The 23436-nt window shown below is 34.2% G+C and overlaps 3 protein-coding genes across 3 annotated transcripts; 1 reads left to right on the top strand and 2 right to left on the bottom strand.

Annotated features, from left to right (window-relative positions):
- Positions 1-8820: 8820 nt before the first annotated feature.
- On the bottom strand, positions 8821-11063 carry LOC133285432 (uncharacterized). Its single transcript, XM_061482646.1, has 3 exons — positions 11012-11063; positions 10257-10385; positions 8821-9626 (listed from the first exon to the last, which is right to left on the bottom strand). Exons 1-3 carry the CDS (start codon positions 11061-11063, stop codon positions 8821-8823), a joined length of 987 nt encoding a protein of 328 aa, XP_061338630.1.
- A 1582-nt stretch (positions 11064-12645) lies between these two features.
- Positions 12646-15770, top strand: LOC133285409 (uncharacterized). Its single transcript, XM_061482618.1, has 4 exons — positions 12646-13110; positions 13428-13508; positions 15121-15260; positions 15364-15770. The coding sequence occupies exons 1-4, from the start codon at positions 12793-12795 to the stop codon at positions 15611-15613; spliced, it is 789 nt and encodes a 262-aa protein (XP_061338602.1). The 5' UTR covers positions 12646-12792; the 3' UTR covers positions 15614-15770.
- Positions 15771-15922: 152 nt separating this feature from the next.
- Positions 15923-22954, bottom strand: LOC133285408 (spermidine synthase 1-like). The gene is made up of 9 exons (XM_061482617.1): positions 22774-22954; positions 19187-19263; positions 17353-17475; positions 17120-17224; positions 16877-16949; positions 16725-16796; positions 16416-16614; positions 16176-16302; positions 15923-16056 (listed from the first exon to the last, which is right to left on the bottom strand). The coding sequence occupies exons 1-9, from the start codon at positions 22952-22954 to the stop codon at positions 15973-15975; spliced, it is 1041 nt and encodes a 346-aa protein (XP_061338601.1). The 3' UTR covers positions 15923-15972.
- Between the last annotated feature and the right edge of the window lie 482 nt (positions 22955-23436).

The following is a 23436-nucleotide window of genomic DNA, read 5'->3' as shown; positions in this document are numbered from 1 at the left end:
GGTGTCTTTCCTTGTTAAAACGAAGAAACTAGAAAGTCAAAATAAGAAACAAACATTGTGATATGGATATTTTAAGTTATAAACCATTCCTGTTGGACTACAACTTCGGTTGCTTTCATGTTTTAGTCTTCATGGAATCATGACTTTGCTGCCCCAAATGCCCTTATACTTAGCCACTTTTACTTATAAACCTTTTTTTTTCTTTTTTTGTTTTTGTTTTTTGGTAATCTACCCTTTTGTGTTTACACAACGCTTTAATCTGAGCCATTTTTTTCTCTAATTCTAATCAGAGCCATTTCAATTTACTTTTGTCATCTTAACCCAACTTGGTTGGGTGTAACTTAATTCAGATTTAACTTTATATTTTTATAGGACTAATTTCTTAAACTCAAATTCAATGTGATCAAAACTAATTAATGATTAGATTAGAATTATAATGACTTAATATTCAGGTAAATATTATAAAATTAAATAGTGTACCAAAAAAAAATTATTGTAAATAACTAAGTGATAAAATAAAATAAAATTAAATAATATTTTATAATATGTATATTTTAAATAAATTAAATTAATATAAAAAATATTATCATATTATATAGAATATATTAATTTAAATTTAAAAGTTTACGGATTTTGAAGAAAATTGAAATAAAATATAACATCAAACTGAACTAAATTAACTTAAAATAATTGAGATTATCTTACTTACTGAATAACACAGAAAATTTTATCCGTGTATTAATTGATTGCTTGCTTGCTTGCTTAGAAATTGGAGTGGTTAATGGAAAAAACAACATTTAAAAGGCTAATTAAGTAATTATAGAGAATCGGGTCACAGGAATAGTACAAGCCTACTAGGGAGGAGAGAGACAGAGAACAAGAGTGAGAGAGCGTGACCGACAAGAAACGAGGCTACTCGACCGTGCTTCTCCTAAGTCCTATCCTTCTTCCTTTTAAATTTTTATACTTTTTCCTTTCTTTACTTTTTTTTTTTAACCAAATTATTTCATCATTTATGTTCATGTTTGTATTGCATTCATAATTTTATATTTAAAAAAAAACAAATAATCAACCAATTCCTATTTAAGAACATGCAGTAGGTGTAATTTAAACATTAGAGTTTGACACTTTTTAATTTATGTTGTATATAATTTGTTTTATATAATAATTAAAGGGCATCTAAAGAGTTAATCAAATCTGGTCTAATAAAAACCTATATGTGTAAGAATGAAAAGAAGCACAAATTTTCAGCATGTTATTCCATCTACCGAAATTGAGAGAGCCGAATATGCAATAATACTTTAAAAAAATGAATTGTTATAGTACAACTTGTAAATGCTATTTATCAACGAAAAATAAATGCTCGTACTCACATTTCTATTTATAAAAATAATAAGTCAGGGCTAATTTTATATTTAAAATGTAGAAAAATCTAATAAGACACATATATATATATATATATATATTGTGGTAAATTTAAAAGTATCATCCAATAATTTGTTGAAAAATACATAAAGACGGTATATGAGTATAAGTTTATACAAATATGTTAATTTATTTGGTGGTTGAAATATTTTATTTTTGAGACATAACTCGTGGTTGAATTAGATTATTTAAATTTTTAAAAAAAGCTTTCTGAATTAATTTGACTATAAAGTATTTTCAACAGAAAATAAAGAATCTAATATTAAAACAATATCATATGATATAGCGTGCGCTTGAACTCAACTTGACTTTCAATTCAGAGGAGAATAAACAAGCTGGCTGTGAATTGGTTCGCACCGTTCGTGCGGGACCCACATTACCGGGATGCTGGAGCCGTGTTTTACGTTAATTTGTCTTTCGAAGTAAACGTCAAAGGACGTGAATCGTATGGCGTACGGAATTATCATGATTAACGTAAGTTGGTGACAATGTAAGAGGTACTGATCTTTCAAGTACTTAATTTCAAATTTGATTTCGAGATTTATATGTAGAAGGATACGATAATTTTATATCGATTACGTTCTCAATATTAATAATTTATAGCCATTAAAATTTAAAGTAGAATTTATTAATTTTATATTGATGTAAATTTTGTTATTTTTCTCTCTCACACCTATATATATATATATATATATATATATATGAAAAATATTTACATGAGATAGTTATCTCATTTTCTCTCACTTCAAAAATCGCACCTCTTCTTTTTTCTTTTCTTTTTTTTGCTTTTTAATGGTGGGCCCCACTTAAACTCTCTCTATCAGTGTTTTAAAACCCGGCTCGGACTGGCCGGGTAGACCCGGGACTCGGTGACCCGGTGGGTTCTCCGGTCCGAGCGGGTAATTAGCCCAGTTATGCAGTCAACCCGGATTGGACCGGTTGACCCGGCCGAAACCCGACGACCCGGTTGACTCGGGTTAAACCGGTTTTTCCTCTCTTTTTTTGGTAAATTTTTTTTTTGTTAATAAGAACTCTTGAATTAAATCATATTCATATTTTATGATAAATATGATTAAAAGTAAGGTGAAAATAATAAGGTATTTTAGATTAGTGCAGTTCGTTTATGTAATTTAGTTGCATCTTATAATAATCTCATGAAGTTAAGTGGTGATAAACACTGATGGTCTCATGATCTCATCTCAACGGTCTAAAGCTAGAAGCTTAGAAGTATATAATATTTGCTATCATTGAAAACCAATTTATTTTTTGAAGCTCAAATAGTTTTCTTATGTGAATTTTTATTAATATAAGTAATATTTTTATATTTTTAATATGTGAACAGTAAAACCGGTTCAATCCGGTTGAACCAGTGACCCAGTACCTCGACCGGTTCGATGACCTGTCCGAGTTTTAAAACACTGTTCTCTATAACATGAAAGAATTACTTCCATATAACATAAGACTAATATTCCCCTATATATATATGGGTGAGTTTAATATAACTCATGATATAAGAAATAAATTTTATCTCAAAACATGTGAGGCTCATATGAGAATAAGAGGAAAAAAAATATTGATCCCATACATTTTTATGTATATATAGAAGATAAATTATCTCTTATAATATGAGAAATAATAAATTATATATATATATATATATATATATATATATATATATATATATATATATATATATATATATTATTCGAGGAGGATTTTGTCTTCAGCATTTAATTGAATTCACGAGATTAATTTTTTCAAGTATTAAATAAAAAAAATACTCTTAAGAAATAAAACATGACGCAAGGGCATGCGTCTATCCATTGCCATGTGAGAAATAATCACGGCATCTTGGGGTATCTAGTTATTTATTTATTTTTATAACATAATCTAATTCATATTTAAACATATAAAATTATGCATAATTTTATGTCGTCGACTTTATTTAATTGATATTTGGTTTTTCAACAATTTTAATAATAATTATATTATTAAGACAGTGTTACGATTTTTTGATTAATGTCTCTCGTATTATAGGAAATAAAATTATCTCTTATCACACGTAAAAATGTGTGAGACTTATATTTTTTTCTCCCTTCTTTTCACATGGTCTCTGTATATTTTTATTTGTAAGTTGGAAATAATTTTATCTCATATTACATGAAAAATATAATATCCTTATTTTTTTTTTAATATAAAGTAATATTTTGAACAGAGAGAAAGACCATCATGCGGTCTCAAATCTAAGGAGACGTTTGGTTCAAGTTTTGTTAGAAAATGCCCAGACATCACATATTAGGATTTTTTGTGATCCATGTTTGGTTCAAGTTTTTTAAGAATATGGATAGCAAATCAACTTGTCTAGACTTTTAGAATTGAATCGAAAAAGTGATATGAAACAATGTGCTAAAATGCTATTTTGGAGATGGTATTGCAAGTTGACTAGCTAAATGGAGAAGTGAGAATAAAAAATATGACAAAATTACCTTCTCTTGGACATCTGGTGAAGGTGTGCAAGTAAGCACATATAGTAAGAAAATGGTTAATTTGATAATTTTAACTCATTTTTCTATTAATATTTTACCTTTAATTAAATATAGATTGATAAAATTTTACTCAATTTTTTCGATATAATTTTTGCCAACCAAACAAATTTTTTTTTTATTTTTCTACTAAACTTCATTTCCCACCATATCCTTAGTTAATATATTTTCCTGATAAAAAAAATTTCATATTAAACCCTCCTGAAGTCCTTATCCGTTAGAAGGTGAATAAAAAATGGAACATGGAAAATACACAGTGAGTGGGCCCGCGCCCGCGCTCTGTTCGAATGTTCTAATCTTATCCTTCTTTTCGCTTCCTCGTTTCATTTCCTTTGACGCCAACTTGAATCAACAATCAAACAACGCCTTTCTTATTTCATCAATTTTTTCTTCTCTTCCTTTTTCATTTTTCCATACCGAAATATTTCATTAGATTAAAGATGTGTTATTATGAAAAATGTTAAACTAGCCCAAAAGTGTTACGTGTTAAGCATTCCCCCGATCATTTTTCACTCTCTTTTAAACAATATGCTCTGCACATGCTTTGCAGATTCTATTCGTAATACATTGTATTGTCCCATTTTTCTAGCGATTGATCTTTACAACTGATGCTCCACCTTTCTTCACTTACAACTGAATGATTGTTGGGTATCCTCATTAATTTTTGCTTGTTTATTATTATTAGAGATATATAAAATTATTAATGTAGTATTACTTGTTGGGTATCAAAATCTCGATGTCCCGATTCGATCCTTGTCGTTCTCATTTTCTTTGTAAATTTTTTTAGCACAAGTAGGCTATCTTTCAAACCTAACCGGTTTTCTTATGAGAGAGCTTCGCAGAGATATATAAAATCATTAATATAACTTCACTTTATAACTTAATTTTTTGGATTAAATTGATTGCTTGTGGTTAGGGGTGTAAATGGGCTGGTTTAGGCTAGGCTTTGACTTAAATAGGCAAGTCTATGTAAAAAATATTGGGTATGGTCTGTTAACCTGTGTAAGCTCCAAATTACAAGTCTGACATGACCTATATTCAAAAAATAAAAGCTTTGGCCTAGGCCTGTTAGCCTGTTTAAGCCTATTAAACATTCAATAAGTAAATAAATAACTAAAATAATATTATTTTATTAAATAATAATTTTATTTATTATATTTTAAATAAATAATATTATATAGGCCGGCCTATAGGCTTATAGGCCCGACATTTAAAAAAAAAAAGCCTATGACCTGTTTTCTAAATAGTTTTTTTTAAAAGCCTAAGCCTATTCTATTTTACTACTTATAATAGGCTTAGTCTGGCCTAATATAGGTTAGGCCGTAAGTCCCTATAGACCGGCCTAGTCCATTTACACCCCTACTTGTGGTTAGATACGAGTAATTGAGTCTTATTACAGCGGGCTTATTATAGGAATGGGCCCAAGTTTTAAGCCCTTGTTGTATCTGATTGGGACTACTGTTGGCAAAAAAATTAAAATAATATAATTAATTAAAATAATTACGCATTTAATGCTGTTTTGTTAAAAATTACACATCTGTTGCACAATGAGACGCCCTCTTTGGGCGTCACATGTGACGCCTAAAGAGGGCGTCTCATGTGCAACCTATATATACCCCACTTTCCTTTTTTCACTCCTTACTCATTTACCTCTCTAACCTCTCTCCAACCTCTCTCTAACCGCGGTTCGTAGCGAAGCTCTGCCAACGTAGGTAAGGTCATAATACCTTATATGTATACATTTAAATTACAGTGCTAGTTAGTAATACATGTTAGGATTGATTGTATATTAGAGACTTAGAACATTAGGATAGTCACTTAGAAATTTTGTGTCATGCTATGAATGTTGTAATGATATAGTAATATTATTATTACGTAGTTATTATTATTACTGATTTTTAATTATGTATTAGGGTTTAGCATATTAATTAGTGATTTATAAATAGTGTTAGAGACTTTGTAAATTTCGTATGTATGATGTTATTAATGCGGGAGTGCATAACTTTGTAGTTAGTTAAGGATAATGGCTGAGTCATCATCTTCTTCGGGATCTGATTCGGATGAAGAGACCACCGATCCCAGTATGTGGATCATACCTGGACCCTACAGGTGGGAGGTCCTTCGTCAGAGGACGCAGAAAGGTCATATTTCACAGCGAGTGTGGAATACTGAGCATGTAAGAAAGATTAAGAAGAGGCGTGGGAAGCCACAAGGGGGCCCACCTACCGGTGCTATTCCACAGGTTGTGGAAGAGTACCTCAGACAGGCGGGTTTCGTACATGTTGCCAGGATGCAACATATCCAGGTATGTTATTTATGTCATTTTGTATTTATGTAATTAAATAATGTAATTCGTTAACACGTGATAACTGCGTAATTTATCACAGATAGATACATTTTTAATTAGTGCTCTGGTCGAGAGGTGGAGACCAGAGACACATACCTTTCACATGACCCAAGGTGAGATGACGATCACCTTACAAGATGTGGCAGGCATCTTGGGCTTGCCGACCTACGGTACTGTCGTCATCGGATCGACCTCTGAGGATTGGCACGCTGCTTGTGCTGGTGTTTTTGGACATGTTCCAGAGGCCGGTGAGTTCCATCATTCTGGCGACCTCTGCATCTCATTCTTGGATCGACATTATACCCGGTGGACTGATCATGAAGGGAATCATGCTGCCGAGATCTACTTCACAAAAGCTCACATTGCGCGGATGTTGGGGACTTGGTTGCTGGCGGACAAGTCTGGAGGTAGCAATTTTGGTTGCCGACTTGTCCCGTTGTTAGGTGGAGGATTTGAGGACATTGGCCGATTCAGCTGGGGATCTGCAGTTTTGACACACTTGTTCAGGAATTTGTGTGAAGTGACACATTCCCGTCGAAGCGACATGGGTGGTTGCCATATTCTCCTTCAAATTTGGGCATGGATACGATTCCCACCATTGCTCCACCCCTTCCTCCTCATCCACAGCCGGGCACACATTATGGATGCCGGTATGATTTATTTACTTCATTTGATTTCGATAATGTATGCTTAATACTGTATGTACTAACTGTATACTTCTTGACTTTGGACGATTATGTATGGTTGATAATGTTTTTGATTGACAGGTTTAATGTTGTACAAAAGTTTAAACCTCATGAGGTCACCCATTATCGGGCAACATTGGACACACTCTGTAGAGATGAGGTTTGGTGTTAGATACTTACGATGTTGTTATTTGTCTATGGGATTATTTTTTTTTTGTAACTCTATATATTGTTTCACATTTTGTTTGTAGGTGGTGTGGCAGCCGTATATAGAATATGAGTGGCTTGACGTGACTCCAGAGCAGCAGTATTTGTGGCTAGCTCCCACACCTATTATCTACTTCCACACAGTTGAGGCATGTCAACCGGATAGGTGCATGCGACAGTTTGGTCTTAATCAACCCATCCCGGAAAAATCTAGAAAATTGAGAGGAATACATGATTATACTCTACGGGGGAAGGTTGAAGAGAACTGGAGACGTAAGCTCAGGGCTCACATTGATCGATGGAATACTAGGATTCAACATATTGTACTGCCACCGCCATTATATGGTTTGATGTCACCTAATCATGCGTACATGGAGTGGTACAGAGAGAGGAGAAAGCGCTACATATCTCGGAGGGCAGCAAAGATAGGGCGCATGGTGAGTTTTGTACTTATTTTACATTTGTTTCACATTTCTAACATTTTTTCATAATATGCAGATTGACGGTCTTGAAATGTTGTATCATGCAACAACGGCGGAGGAGTTTCCTCGATTTAGACTACAGTATATCCACGAGGAGATAGGCCGGATTATTGGGATGTTTCGTGAGAGTTCACGAGTTGATGAGCCTGGACCTAAGGCACCCCCCGTGCAGACTCAGCCTGATCCTCAGTTGATCGTGGATGTTCCTCGTAATAGACGGGAAGGACGAGGATTAGGACGTACACGTGAGAGAGTTGCTGCTGAGCCTGTCCCGATTATAGCACCTAGACCAGTGGTCGAGACTCAGGGATGGTTTAGACCTCCAACATTTGGTCCTACTCACGGGTCACAGCCGATTTATCATCACGGATCGCAGTATGCGGCAGGTCCAAGTCAGGCGGCGTCTGAGCACCCTTACATGAGCGAGCAGGAGCCAGTTTTCCAGGCTAGTCCGATGGCTATAGCAGGAGCGGATCCGGCATCCTCACAGCCTGATTTCCAGCCCTATTCACAGGGACTTGATGCCGATTACCCCTTTTGGTCTGCAGAGGACACGATGGAGTTGTATCGCTCTGTAGGCCTTGTTGCAGAGAGCCATGACAGTGGGGAGACTCTAGCCACGGATTCTCACAGTCAGGGACACACCCCTTTTGATGTGCCGGGCAGCAGTGCAGGACCATCAGATGATTTCATCCGTGCGGCGATGGATGACTTCCACACTCCACCTCCACAGGACCATCAGGGTGACCCAGTCTGGGACAGACGTATACTGCCAGATAGGGATGCACGACATAGGCCATGACCACCGTGGTCCTAGTTTCATTGACATTTTGTTTATTCACTATGTTGTGGACTGTTTCATATTGTTATTATTTTGTTCTTTTGTATATGTCATATGAGTGTAGCATGTTGTTATATTGTGGACGCTACATTATTATATTATTTGGACTATTCACTATGTTTTGGTTATCGTTCTTTGCGCATTTATATTACGGTAACTAACAACATTAGCTAATTAATAATTTAAGATTAAAAACATACATAAACGGAAAGTAAAAAGTCCAACATAACGGACATTACAATTCATGCAATAACATAACCAATAGCAAAATATGAACATAATATGCAAATCATTCGTTTCTCCCACGACTTGGACATCGCCGACGATTATGGCCGCGTTCCTTGCAAAGTCCACACCTGATACGGCTCTGGCTTGTCTCAACTTCATCCATCTCGTTGCGGATACGAGTTGACTTTGGACGACCTTTTGCACGCAACATAGTACAATAAGGAATAATCTTTGCACCACTAATTTCAGGTATTGCTTCCTCGTTTCCGATTGGCTCCCACGGAAAAAAATAAGCCTCGACCAAGTTATTTATCAAGAAGACGTCGTCAACGTAAGTGAACGCACACTGCCTAACACTTAACGCAGCAGCAACAACGTGACTACATGGATACTTAAAGGCCTTAAACTTTCCACACTGACAGTATCTCTGTGGGAGGTTGACAGAATATGAACGTTCCCAACCTGCGTCAACCTCGAATACAGTATGTTCAACATTGTATGCACGAACGTGGTGGCCTGTTGCATCTACCTGGTTCTTCTTGACCAATTCAACAACATGTTTGGAGTGACGATGAGCTGATTGAAGTTGTGCAAGAGCATTTGTTCCTCTCTCAACAAAATATGCAACCAATCTGCTATATGTATGCTTAACCAATGCTGTTATAGGCATATTTCTGGCTCCCTTCAAAACCCTATTGACAGATTCAGCCAAATTTGTTGTCATATGATCGTACCTTCGTCCTTCAATATCGTAGGCACGCGACCACTTTTCCTTAGGAATCGCATCTATCCACTCAGCAATTTGAGGACTACTTTCACGGAAACTCGCAAGATTCCTTTCAAAATCAACCATTGCTGGAGTATAACCTGCACAAATTGGACATAAACGAATTAAACATAAATTGACAGTCATAATGGAAAGAAATAATTAAGCATTCAGTCAATGAGTATACCTAAATTCTGTAACATCCGCTTCAAATCTTCATTTCGAAACTTTTGATTGAAGTTGCTTGCAATATGACGAATACAGAATACGTGATACGCATTTGGCGGCTGCCAAGTAGGGTTATTTTCCACTGCAGATATTATGCTTTGATGCCAATCGGATATCAAACATATGTTTGACATCGTAGTCACATGAGCACGAATATTAACGAGAAAATAATCCCATGCTTCCAAAGTTTCGCCTTCTACGATGGCAAATGCGATCGGTAAACATTCATTATTACCATCTTGGGCTGTGGCCACCAACAATTTCCCTTTGTACTTTCCATATAAATGTGTTCCATCAATTTGGATGACGGGTTTGGCAAATTTGAACGCCTCACAACACTGTCTAAACGTCCAAAAAATGCGATGAAAAACTTTTTTTTCCAGAAACTAAGCTCTGCTCGGCATAAAGATCATTAGTTTGTATATGATAAAATAAACCTGGAGAAAAGCGAAGCATGTATTCGCACCACCTTGGTAAAAAAGCATACGATTCCTCCCAATCACCGTACAGAATTTCCATCGCTTTCTGCTTCGCATACCACGCCTTTTTGTACGAAACTTGAAAGCCATATTTAGCAGTTATCCTTTCTTGCACCAAAGAGATTGACACAGATGGTTCAGACTTTATCATCCCTGCATTGAAGAGGATATCAGTGCCTCGATAACATCGAACGAATTTAATTACACATTTGTGGTCAATCACACATTTAAAATACAAAAAGGTACCTATCACGAGATCTGCAATAACGTCCGCATCGAGCTGTCTATGACCCTGGGAAATGTGCTCATTCACACATTCGTGTTTTCCACCCCATCTCGTTATTTTCCAATTTTCATAAAACACCGGTTTGATCGCCCTTACGCGCCACGGACAACCTTGATCGTACGCACAACATTTCATGGACAACTTTGCAGGCGTGCTCTCAATTACAATGGCTTCTTGATCCCTAATAAGGTTGTGCTTAAGTGCCATTTGGACATCTTTTTTTTTCGCAAATTCTTGATTGACAAATAACATGTCACCCAGTTGCCACAGACCTTGTATTGAAGCCGATCCAGACACCGAACCATCAGTACATGATTCTTGTTCGCTCTGATAACTCCAATCAATGTAAGAATAATGCGGAATTCCTTCCCAAAAAGGAATAACATCTGTGTCACCTGCAATTGCGGATTATAATTTTTTAATACGAAATTACTACTAATTCAGGTATTAAATCAGTTATTTATTCACGCAGTATACAAATGGGAACAATTACCTTCTTGTGGAATACCAAATGGAGCAGACGTAACGTCATTCAACTGCGGCATTTGCGCGACGACTGGTTGATGGAATATTGAAATTTCAGACGCACCCATCTCACGAGATTCATCTCCTTCTGAAGCACTAGCATCCTCCGCCAGAAGATGTTCTTCCATTGCCATATTTTCATCGTCATCATCGTCATCTTCGTCGTGCATTTCCCAAGTCGGATCATTTTCATCTCCCTCAGAAAAGATACCAACTGGAGACGCATGAGCGGCAGGAGAAGCTGGAAGACGGGGAGAATTTAAATAAACTGACCTCACCGGTATGGGAGCATTCTCTGTTGCAACGATGTCGACATACAATTCTAGAAAATCTGTCCTTGACTGGTTGCAAAATTCTTCCATTGTCATCTCCAAGTCTTCATCGTCAAGCACTTTCAAACTAATGTATTTATCACCTTGCCACACCCTTGTCGTGATCTCAGTGATACATTGGTTGTCTTGAAGACTTAACTTCTGTCGAATTCTCTGATGCAATTCGCCAATGGTTGTGTTGCGTCGGATACGTGTCGGCCTTTTTTCACCTTCGAATATGACACATCGTCGACCTTCTACCTTCCTACCATTGTAATATAACACAACACGAATAGAATCAGGATTTGAGCGCATTTTTAAATAGAATTACAACTAAAATTCAAATACTAAATTAAAGATAAAGGAATGTTGGTGGAGAAGAGAGATATGAAGAGTGAGAGAAGAGGTGTGAATTGAATGGAGGGGGTGAGGAAATATATAGAGCACACATGTGACGCAAGTTCTGGGCGTCACATGTGACGCCCCATTGGGGCGTCTCTCCCATGGATAAGACGCCCCAATGGGGCGTCACATGTGACGTCCAAAACTGGCGTCACATTGTGCAGTAGATGTGTAATTTTTTACGAAACAACATTAAATGCGTAATTATTTAATTTAAATACAATATTTTAATTTTTTTGCCGACTACTGTTAGTGTCATCCAACCCAAAACAAAAAAAACAAAAACAAAAAACAAATAGCTATCATTTGGATCCAAAGCATTTAAAAAAACTCATGGCAATTCCACTGTGACTTAACAGGACACCGCAGCCAACGGACTCGCCTCTTTGGGGAATAATAATTGAGACCCTAATAAATGGTAAGATTCAGATGGATCATGAATATATACATACACATATATGGTGCATTTAGAAACAAAGATAAAATGTAAATGATTATCATAAAGAAAAATTTATGTGCAATTTCACCAAATATTACCAAGTATAGTTCACAAAAAAAAATAAAAAAAATTAGCCAATATATTCTTAGCATACAAAGATCATGAAACTAAACAGTTAGGAGAATAGAAAGGAAATCTCTAATTCATTCTCATCGATCTCATGGAAATTCCTTCAACAGGCAGATAGCATGTCCCTCAGACCAATTCAATGAAATTGACCAAATGCCTATGTCATGAGGTAATTTAACGAACAGTAAGTTTCTATTTATAGAGGAGGTGCTTGTACAATTTAAAACCAAAAAAAAAAATACACGGTGTCACTTTTACCTTAACTGGAACAAAGGGGTAACCGGTAACTGCAATCCAACATAACTAACACAGTTTATTGGATTTACCCCTACCCTTCTCAGACATCTAGTTACCTCAGTTTGTGAAACATCCTAAACCTGTGTGTGCAGGTAGCCACATCCATATATCACTTTTTGTGGGGTGTTTTCAGTATTGTTTGTTGCAACATCTGAGATTAGATTGGAGGGTATGCCAGGTCCTGGTCCTCACCTGATGTATGCCATGGGCTCAGGCTTGGCTATGACCAGCATAACCAATGGCAGGTTTAGCCCCCATCACACACTCACCTACACAGTCAACGCCTTCTTTGGACCAGATATTGGTTCCTTCTCTGAGTGGCTTGGTTCAGTCCTGGGTGGACCAGCTGATACTCTGGGATCTACCTTGGCCGATCTCATCCACCATCCCTTGTACTACATCCTTATCTTGGGACTTCCTCTTTGTTTTCTCTACTCTAGGATATCCTCTTATCTTGTTCAAAGACAGCTTCTTGATTCTGTCTCCAGGGTGAGAATCTCACCTTCTATTTAATTCTTTGCTTTAACCCTTTATTGTTTTATCTCTTTGTTTATTCTGCAGGGAAAGGGGTGTTGAATCAGCTAACTTTGTTTCTTTCATTATCTATGTAATATGTTAGTAGTAAATGTGAAGTATTTAACATCATATGTTTATAAGATTTGTAAAAGCGTCTGCTTGTGTGTGTTTTAATGGATAGCTATTTTTTGGAGTGATCTTTATAAAGTTTCATTTTGTTCATTAGACGTTTATTTGATATTGCTGAAAATTCCGTTAGGTTTTACAATATCATTAACTTCATATTGCAGGTGCCGCTTACAAGGACGCAATGCTTCTTCTTGATATCAGCTGGCTCTTTTACTCACTTTTTTCTAGATGATCTGTTTGAGGTAATATGTAGACACCATTTATGTTGCCAACCGTTTTGTGTCCGCTACAACAAATTTCTTGACTAATGTTAAATGAAGCAAAATGTATGGCTTTTCACATATAGATGAATAAGCGTCTATATTTTGATTGTTGGGGGAGCGCAAAACCCTTTGCAAAGGGTACATCCACCAATGGGCCAAATGACAAACCATAATAAGTGAACCGACACCACATCTCAACCCAAAACCTTGCAGCTGTAAGTTTATGGGTCTTTTTGCACTTATATAGTCATCACTTGGTCTATGTTTAGACTATGTGGAACTTACTTCACCACCACTTACTCACACTTGATTATTTCCAAGAGTCGCATGGGTTTAGTATTTCCTTCATTATATAAATTGATATAACTTTTATATAACAAGTTCTGTTACATTTTTTCCTGTCAATTTTGGCCTGATTGGTTGTTATAATGAGAAACAGCGATTTACTTTTGATTTGTGTTTCAATCTACTTTCATGTTTTTAGATTACATAAGTCATTCGTTGGCATTAGATGCATCGGTGGAAGTTAAGTGCAGATTAAGCCTAACTCCTTGCCTTTTGTTAGTAGAAGTCTCTGAGATTTACATATCGTGGAGCATTAACAGGATGCATAAACTGCAAAATGATAACAACACATATATACGCTTAAGATGAGCCATACGCATCTTAGATGTCATGTCCAAAATTGTGTCAAGCAACAAAGCATCCTACACACTCAAGTTGTCCCTGCAACCTAGATGGGGAACCAACATTTATATTAGGCCAACTAGGGGATGTTAGATTGTTTGCAGTTTTATTTTACTCTTATATGCTATGTGTTACAAGTATTATCAACATTTGGTTATTTCAATCAGTAAAATCAAATAATGAATTCAATTAATATTTGGGTTTCAATCCTTTTCGTAGTACTCCTTCCATTTTAGTGATTTGAGAATATTAAACCAATCTCATCAGTCAAATAATTCAACTGAAATAATGGAAACGCTAGGAAAAATGTTGAAATCTCATTTAAATTATGTGAATGGAAAAGAGCAATTTAAGATTTTTAATCTAAGAAGATAATGTCATGATCCATTCCATTTACCTTAATTTCTGCTCTCCAGGATTCCCGTGCAATTTTATATTGAATATACTGAACTGCTTGCTATTCTACTTGCGTGTATGGTCTTTAAAGGGTCAATGAACCTTATTTGCCTACCATATTGTAGCAATTGACCCTGTTTATGGCTTTTAAACTTTGGTTTGCCTTGTATTTTTGTTTCATAAGGTTAACATATTTGTCTCTCTTTAGCTCACTACCTTTTTTTTTTGGCCATCCTTAAGTTCATTACCTAAATTCTGAAGTAAAAACTTGAATTTTATGATCTTCATTCTAGCATTTACAAAGTACAAGTATAGTGCTATTGGCTATTCTTTTGATGGAAACTAAGGCAGAAACTTGGTATTCAGCTGAATTTTACTGGTTTGCAAATTATCTAACGATGTCCAAAGGAAAGCCAAATGCTGCAGCCACTTTGTTACAATTCGTCCTGAAAATTTACTCTTATACACTCCTAACTGACTGACACATATTATCTTCAAAATCATATAGGAGAATGGGAAAACAACCACTTACACTTGGATTTTGAGCACTGGCTGGTGGAAAAGCAGAGCACCGGTTAACCCAGATGCTGTTATTGTAGTGGGCTTCTTATGTGCTTGCTTAATTGGAGGCTTTTTTTACCTCAACAGGTGTTTGTTTTTGCAACTTTCCATGTTAACCATCAAGTTTATATTGTAGACACAGCATGATTTTGACATATTCTCTCTCTCTTTCTTCTTCATTACCATGCAGAGCAAGTGCCTCAAACTCCATAAAGAAAAAGTCACATCAGTCAATGCTACTTATCTTGTCCATAGCTTCCTTATACTGCTTATGGTGTGCAATACAGATATACTGGATCAATCCACGTCGTGCAGCAGTTGGTGAAGAGGCTGATCTTGGTGTTCTTGTTTTTTTAGCTATTTATTTCTTTCTACCTTATGGTTTGTGTATAATGTCCATGTACCCAAAAGATTTTGATACAAATCAAATTCCTCTTTAACAGTGTTTACTCTTTCAGAGATATGTTCAGCTTTTGTCAATGCAATCTAGTTGCAAGGGTAGCTAGAATATTGCCGCCAGTAACTTATACAATCACTCACCAGGTATATGTGATGTTAAGCATCCATTGCTCCTATAAATGTACCATGTTATCTGTATCGTATTGCAAAGTGATTGAATGTAGAAACTTGATATTTGTCTCCCGTCATAATATACTTGTAAGTTGTTCGAATAAAGCTTCATGTAGCTATTAATAACATTAAATTTATCTTCATGGGCATCCTTTCACCCATAGATATGAAGAACAAACAATACTCAGAGTTCTTTGTGAATACAAAGTTTAACAGAAATTCCTAAACACTACTCAGAGTTCTTTGTCAATGTCTTTTTTGGATCAATAACCTTCTCCACAAAAGAAGGCAGACAGAATGCAGCAGCATGGATCTGTAGTAACAAAAAAGAAAAAACAAGAGAGGAACAGGCAATTAAGTTAGTTGAAAAGAGAACAAAGAAAAACAAATAAGTAGTTTAATCCTTGAATTAGAATCGTTTCAATAGATTACCTCTGGGTTATAAAACTTGGGAGGTCCCTTTGCTACCCCATTGTGCTCTGGATTCAGTGGATTTATTGGGTGTTTGAAGTTGACTGGGGGACCCTCCGTTGAGCAAAGCATAAATCCAATTACACCACTGGTAAACCAAAACAAAGAAACACTTCTTAACAAAAACTTTTCATAATACCCCATTTTTGGGGGAGAGTTAGAAATGAGAAAAGGTAAACATAAAAGTTTAATAAGAAATGCCTTGCATATGTAGGAACTGTGGTCCAAGCATAGTTGACGGAGCCCTTGAATATCTTCTTGCAATCTGCTATGGTATCTGCAATGATAAAGTTCTCATGCCACAAGCTTTCTGCTGGAGCAGACAGCACTCCACCGGGTCGAAGAGCCTTTGCTACTGACTCCAAGAAGCAGTTATCTGCAAGCACTTCTGCAATAGGTCCTGCATGACATTGAACTTCTTTTATTTCTTTTAAGGCTTTTAAAAATGAGAATTTTCTTTTCTCACTATAGCTGCAATTTTAAGTTGACAGGAAGAAAAGATAGTTTTACCCATTGGGTTGAAAGCATCCAATATAATAGCATCATAAGTGCCCTCAGTAGCAGAATTGATGAAGGCAATTCCTGAATACATTTGTCAGATATTTAATATATAGAGAAATGTTTGCTTTGTAAGTTAGAAAACAAATGGCTTAACTTCTTACCATCAGTGATATGAACATGCACTCGAGGATCCTGGTAACCAACTGCTATATCCGGGAAAAACATCTTATAAACCTGTATACTCAAAAGCATTAAGAAATTAGTATGGTTTTTCTTAGAATATATTCTTCAAAGCAATGCATATACAAGCAGAAAATTTTAATAAGGGTTCTTTTTTATTTTTAATACATTTCTGTCAAAGTTCATAAAAGGTGGAACTTAGGAATGTTAACATAAAGACTCACATCAATCACCATTTTGTCTATTTCACATATATCAATATGCTCAACAGAAGAATGGCGAGATATCTCTCTAAGAATTCCACCATCTCCTCCTCCAACTAGCAGCACCTGTAATGTTCATAAACCCCTTGTTAAACAAATTTTCTCTCTTGGTTCTTTCAGAAATGTTTCTTTTTTCCCATTAGCTAGGCTCTTAGTTCACTTGGGAGGAATAGAGAATGAAGAACAGAAAAAACCTTCTTTGGATTTGGAATGGAACAAAGTGCAAGGTGAGTGAGCATCTCTTGGTAAGCAAATTCATCATTCTCTGTCAGCTGGATATACCCATCCAGAATTGCAACCTTGCCATGTCTTGATGACTGCACAAATAGTCATCAACTTTTTATTCAAACACAACAAAGGAAAAATATAATCAAATAATTTGGCAGACAGATTTAGATCCACTTATATTTCTTAAACAAATGACAGTATTATAAGAGAAATGGACACAAACTATTTCTGTATCGAACTGCTGGATAGCCACATAAATAATGTTTCTCTTAACTATCTTTTAGGTTCTTAAGGAAAAATAAAAACAAATAATCAAAGTTTTTCATCCAAATCCAAGATGAGGCGGCCTCAATGATGAAACACTTAATGTAATATTTGCAAATGTTTTATTTACTAATGAAAAATCACTACCAAAATTGAGCACAACTTTTTTTTTTTTTACTTACATGTGACATGAATGTATGTAAAAGAAAGAAAAAGATTTTTTTTTGTTTTATGCATTTTGAAGGAATAGTATAAATAAAAGAGTATAACACACGTGCTTTGAGTCACACTATAATTTCTTGTGTTATTTTGACGACTAATGCATAGGATTAAAATTTGAGGTATATTAATATAAGAATAACTCAAAGTTTATTATAATCCAACGTTATTAAACTTGGATTGGTCATCTACCCAATAAAGTTACTCGGTCAATGGATTATTAATTCAACTAATAGGTTATTGATTAAACTGATTGAACCAGATACATATATAAAAATATAATAAATATAAAAAGAATCATATTATAAGTAGAAACACGTGCCTTAATGGTTGGCTAAGGAGCTATGCAAGTGGAGCAAATATTGCACGCTCCCAGCCCAATGCACCCTGAGAGAGAGGGGGAGGAGGAGAGAGAGAAAGGGACCACTGAATTTATTTCCATGCAAGTGATGGAGCCAGGTTCGACACCTAGCACCATTAATTCAAAAAAAAAATTAATTAATTTAAAAAAAAAAACTGATGCAATTTAAAAAGAAAATCGCTTAAGAGCTTTTGATTTTTTCTTTCATTATAAAAAAACTCATTTTATTATAAGAGTTTTTGTAAAAATCTGTTCGCCCTAAATTCTAGTTATAAGAAAAAGAGAAGCTAAAAAAGACCTCTACTTAGCACCATTTATCCAAAAAGTTAATATAAATAAATGAGAAAAGTTATACTTACTACTTATTTTTCTTACTACTTCTTACTACCAAATCATAACCGTTGATTTCCCTCAATCTAACGGTTATAATTTATTAGAAATTAAATTAAAGTTTAAATATTTTGGGGGGTTTTAACTTCCAAACAAGGAAAAGAAATACCCTTCATTTTCCTCTCATTTCTTCCCCTTTCTCTCCCTTGAATTCATTTCCTTTTGTTCCCCTCCAAACTCTCAAACAAAGCCTTAATCATTGGTGATAGATTTATAGAAGTAGGGCAGTGCCCGCAATTGGTTAATGGTCTGGTTTTCGGTAGGACTGAACCGGACCAGGTCGATCTAATTTGCCCAACAATGATAATACCTTTTGTATTATGTTATGTGCTACAAAATTGGGATAAAAAAGGAGTAAGAGTTGTTGTCTTTTTCTCATTTTGTGCCTTGCAAAAGATTTTTAACCTAGTTTAGTAGGTAATAAAAATTTAGAGGTTTGTTGTATCCCTTTAATTATTTTCTATTTAATATTTGTACTAATTTAATAATCAAATAAAATACATTATTCTTCATAATATTATCCTTAATATTTATAGCATATGAAACGAATTATGAACAACAAGTACCTCAAATACAAGGATATCTTGAAATTCTGATTTCCCTTGGAATATGACCTTTTCCATCTTGTATATGTGTGCTGCTCCTGTACAATTATTCGATATGATAATTAATAGCACAAAATGCTGCAAATAAATAATAATGTGATATGAATTAAGAGGTTTAGATGAGGGAAATTTGCATGAGAGAAATCAAGTAGAAATTAGAGAGAAAATTAGGGAGAAAGTCAAGAAGAAAATGAGAAATGTGTGTCAAGAAAAGTATAGTCTCATGAACATGATGGTATCCATATATAGGATTACAGCATTAAATGATAACTAATCTCTGGTATTGAACAATCATAAATGGTTAAATGGCAACGGTTTTTAGAATTCTAATTCTAGTTACCATTTCAAAATCCAAATTAAAGTCATCCATGGATATTTTGTAACGCTCCCCAATTGGATGACTATACGCTATGAATATGCTTTGTTAAAATCTTGCTAAAAAATGTATTTAGTGGGATAAAAACATAGCGAAGGAAAAAGAGTATCATATTCATCGTCTTTTATTATACGTTAACTTATACTATCTCATTAAAAAATTTCCAAGAAAAACTCTTGTGAAAAAAACTTGGTAAAGTGAAGAATACAATGTGTATAACTCCCCTTAATTGGACCATAAAGATACTGCTAGAGCTAATTAGTCTTGTGTACTTGTCGCGTACCAATGTTATATATGAATTTCTCAAAACTTGATGTCAGTAGTGATTTGGTAAAAAAAATTGGCAGGATTATTCACATTTGTTTAACATCAATCTGATGATTTCTTGGAATTCATGAGTACAGAAATTTTTTTGGTGAGATATGTTTGATCTTATATCTCCTTTGATATATTCTTCTCTAACTTGTGCAATCCAAGCAGCATTGTCTTCACAAATTATAGTTGGGGAAATTGTGACCAGTGTTAAACAACAAGAATTTTGAATATGCATTATAATAAATCTTAACCAAACACACTTTCTTCCCGCTAACCAGTGGTTGCAAGATGTAGCTACTAACAACTGCTTGGTGAAATTCCAAGAAATTACAATATCATTATAATAAAATAAGGGAAAACTTTATTTTTACCTACTGTGATTTTATGATTTATCACTTGACTTCCTGTGATTATAAACTTGTTATTTAGACCTACTCCTGTGATTATAAACTTGTTACTTAGACCTATTGTGCTTAAATAATTTATCATTTAATCCCGTATGGTTTCAAATTTTCACTTACACCCATATTTAATACTTTATATTTATTTTCATCTTTGTATAGTTATGATTTTCCATATTTAATGCTTTCTTCCATCTTTGTATGGTTATGATTTCTCATATTTAATGTGAAAACATTAAATATGGGAAATCATTAAATATGAGAAATCATAACCATACAAAGATATAAATAAATTTAACCGTTGGATCAACATAATCGATCTAACGATGAAATTGATTGGTAGTAACACTAATTGGTTGTTACAATATCCTACCTCATATACACACACACACATATATATATATTAAATTATTATTATATTTACTATATGAATAGAATATAGGTTGGTATACAACGAAATATATTTTATAGAAGATTTTATTCTATAATAGAAATAGAATCTTACATATACATATATAAAAGATATATATGAAAAATATATCATTTTTCACATTCTAGTCGCTTTAATGTTTCTACAGTGAATGTAGATAAGTTATTTACATTCGTTCCCAAAACGACGTCGTTTAGGGATAAAAAATTATAAAATTATAATGAAAAAAACTATTATAACTCTGAAATAAATTATAATTATAAAAATACCTTGATTTTTTTCCTTAAAATGATATATTTTGGTCTCAATGTAGATAATTTATCTACATTGACTATAGAAAAAGCGAACCCTATATACATATATATGAGAAAAAATATTTCTCAAGCAGCTTGAGATATATTTATCTCTATGTATCCAAAAATTACGTCATTTTGTTTATTTATTTCTTTATATCAATTGATTCACCTTTGAATGGTAATGATTTTCTTCTTATCTCTCTTCCTTTATCACCATTTATCTATCTTTGTACTGTTATGATTTAGTAGCCGGAGATAAAGTTATCTCAAGTAACTTGTGAAACGATAAGTCATATATATGGGGAAGGATCCGTTTACAAATTTTTTTTGAAAATTTTTACAAATTACACTATGTTCTCCCGGGAGAACGTAGTGTAATCAGTGTTTTCCTGGGAGAACATAGTGTAGTTTGTAAACAAAAAAGTTTGTAAATATAACCTGCCCTTATATATATATATATATATATATATATATATATATATATATATATAGAGAGAGAGAGAGAGAGAGAGAAAGATAGGGAGAAATATTTCTCAAACAGTTTGAGATATATTTATCTCCATCTACCCAAAAATTACGTCGTTTTGTTTACTTATTTTCTTATATTAATTTATTCAGCTTTGAATAGTTATGACTTTCTTTTTCTCTCTCTACCTTAATCACCATTGATCTATCTTTGTACGGTTACGATTTAGTAGCCGAAGACAAAGTTATCTCAAGCAGCTTGAGAAATGATAAGCCTATATATATATATATATATATATATATATATATATATATATAGAGAGAGAGAGAGAGAGAGAGAGAGTGAAAATTCTCATGCCATAGACACATCTTATATGAGTCCGCATCTATTAAAAAACAAAACGAAATAAAAGAAAATACTGTACTGAAATCGAAGGGTCACTGGTAGGAGAAAAGAATTCTCCGACCATATATATATATATATATATATATATATATATATATATTGGAAGGGTTTATATTTATCACTATAAAAGTTTATCAACTTTATAACCAACTTAATCACTATTAGATCAGAATTAAATCTAATGGCTCAGAATCAATCCTTATAATCTTAATTTTTACTCTTTATTCTCTCTAACCTTCTATCTGTGTCTAACAACTCTCTCTTCTGCTGTCAAAATTCATTCCAGTCAGTGATCACAGATCGATTTCGCCTTGGAGTAACACTACCAATTGGGTATCTAAATCCTAAAAATAAAATTAATTTTATACCTTTTATCTTTTTATTATTAAATATAAAAATAAAATTGATTTCATAGTCAGCCGTGGAATAACACTACCAATTGGGTATCTAAATACTAAAAAGGCCCACTTGAAAATTAAACACCAAATAAAATTAGAGTAAACACCATTTTTGGTCCCTGACAATATCTACGAAATCCTTTTTAGTCCCTGGCAATAAAAAAGGACCAAATTGGTCCCTAAAATTATGAAAAAAGGGCCACATTAGTCCTTATGTCAACTCCTCCATCACTAACGTAGCCCTTTTTACATACTGTTAGGGACCAATTTGGTCCTTTTTTATTGTCAGGGACTAAAAAGGATTTCGTCGATATTGCCAGGGACCAAAAAAGGTATTTACTCATAAAACTATAATTTTTTTTTTTTGAATACTAATATAAAATAAATTTGATGTCACAGCATATAAATCAGTATAAATAATCGAATCCTCCCTAGAGAAACTTGGCATGAAGTAAGAGTACCTGGCCAAGATTCATCAGCATACCATCCAGGAAACGCAGAAAATGTGCCCTCAAGTCCTTCGGTATTCTCCACCTTTCTTTTATCTGCTACTAATGTTACAAGATTTTGATGATCAAAATTTTCACCCTGCACTTGTGAATTGTTGGGAAACTGAGATACAACACTATTCTCTTTGGCCATGGGACTTGGTGCTTTGTAAAACTTCGTTAGCTTCTTGATATCTCTAAAAATTGAAAATGGCCTTGCTCCTTCGGTTTTTCAAGTCTTATGTCTTTTTTTATAACTTGCTGGGGTAATTGAATTTGGTAGCTCTTAAGAAACTGATGCTCTTTTTTATGCATGCAGTACAATAGGCATTGATCAATTTCCAAGGGGCAAGCACATTTTTGTTACCTTGGAAAAAATTTAAGAAGGAAAAAGAGTAACTTCCACTGCGTTAAGACCTTGACCCAATATAATTATTATATATTGGTTGTGAGCTAGCATGTAAAAAGTGGAGCATTTAATACACGTAGAATATAAAATTAGAACAAAGTTATCCAAATACTCGTACCAAAATTGAAATTTGATTTTACACTAATAATAGATGTTTCATTTTGATTGTTTATTATTGGGAATAAATGCATAAAAGCTGTCTTTATTATATTTATTTTGTTTAAAAT

Source organism: Gastrolobium bilobum, unplaced genomic scaffold (genome assembly GCF_033153095.1).
Source record: "Gastrolobium bilobum isolate Gb01-03AN ecotype WA unplaced genomic scaffold, APGP_CSIRO_Gbil_v1 utg7290, whole genome shotgun sequence".
Taxonomy (NCBI): Eukaryota; Viridiplantae; Streptophyta; class Magnoliopsida; order Fabales; family Fabaceae; genus Gastrolobium; species Gastrolobium bilobum.
This window is presented reverse-complemented; position numbering and strand designations above follow the sequence as displayed.

What these genes read in the sequence shown, in the direction of transcription:
- LOC133285432 (XM_061482646.1), bottom strand. Translation starts at nt 11,063, where the DNA reads ATGCCGCAGTTGAATGACGTTACGTCTGCTCCATTTGGTATTCCACAA. An exon ending in ATTTGGTATTCCACAAGAAG is followed by an intron (nt 10,386 to 11,011) that starts GTAATTGTTCCC and finishes TCTTCAATGCAG; the next exon opens with GGATGATAAAGTCTGAACCA. An exon ending in AGCGATGGAAATTCTGTACG is followed by an intron (nt 9,627 to 10,256) that starts GTGATTGGGAGG and finishes CAATTTGTGCAG; the next exon opens with GTTATACTCCAGCAATGGTT.
- LOC133285409 (XM_061482618.1), top strand. Translation starts at nt 12,793, where the DNA reads ATGCCAGGTCCTGGTCCTCACCTGATGTATGCCATGGGCTCAGGCTTG. An exon ending in TTCTTGATTCTGTCTCCAGG is followed by an intron (nt 13,111 to 13,427) that starts GTGAGAATCTCA and finishes TTCATATTGCAG; the next exon opens with GTGCCGCTTACAAGGACGCA. An exon ending in GGCTTTTTTTACCTCAACAG is followed by an intron (nt 15,261 to 15,363) that starts GTGTTTGTTTTT and finishes ATTACCATGCAG; the next exon opens with AGCAAGTGCCTCAAACTCCA.
- LOC133285408 (XM_061482617.1), bottom strand. Translation starts at nt 22,954, where the DNA reads ATGGCCAAAGAGAATAGTGTTGTATCTCAGTTTCCCAACAATTCACAA. An exon ending in ACAGTTCCTACATATGCAAG is followed by an intron (nt 16,303 to 16,415) that starts GCATTTCTTATT and finishes TTGGTTTACCAG; the next exon opens with TGGTGTAATTGGATTTATGC. An exon ending in CCAAGTTTTATAACCCAGAG is followed by an intron (nt 16,057 to 16,175) that starts GTAATCTATTGA and finishes TTGTTACTACAG; the next exon opens with ATCCATGCTGCTGCATTCTG.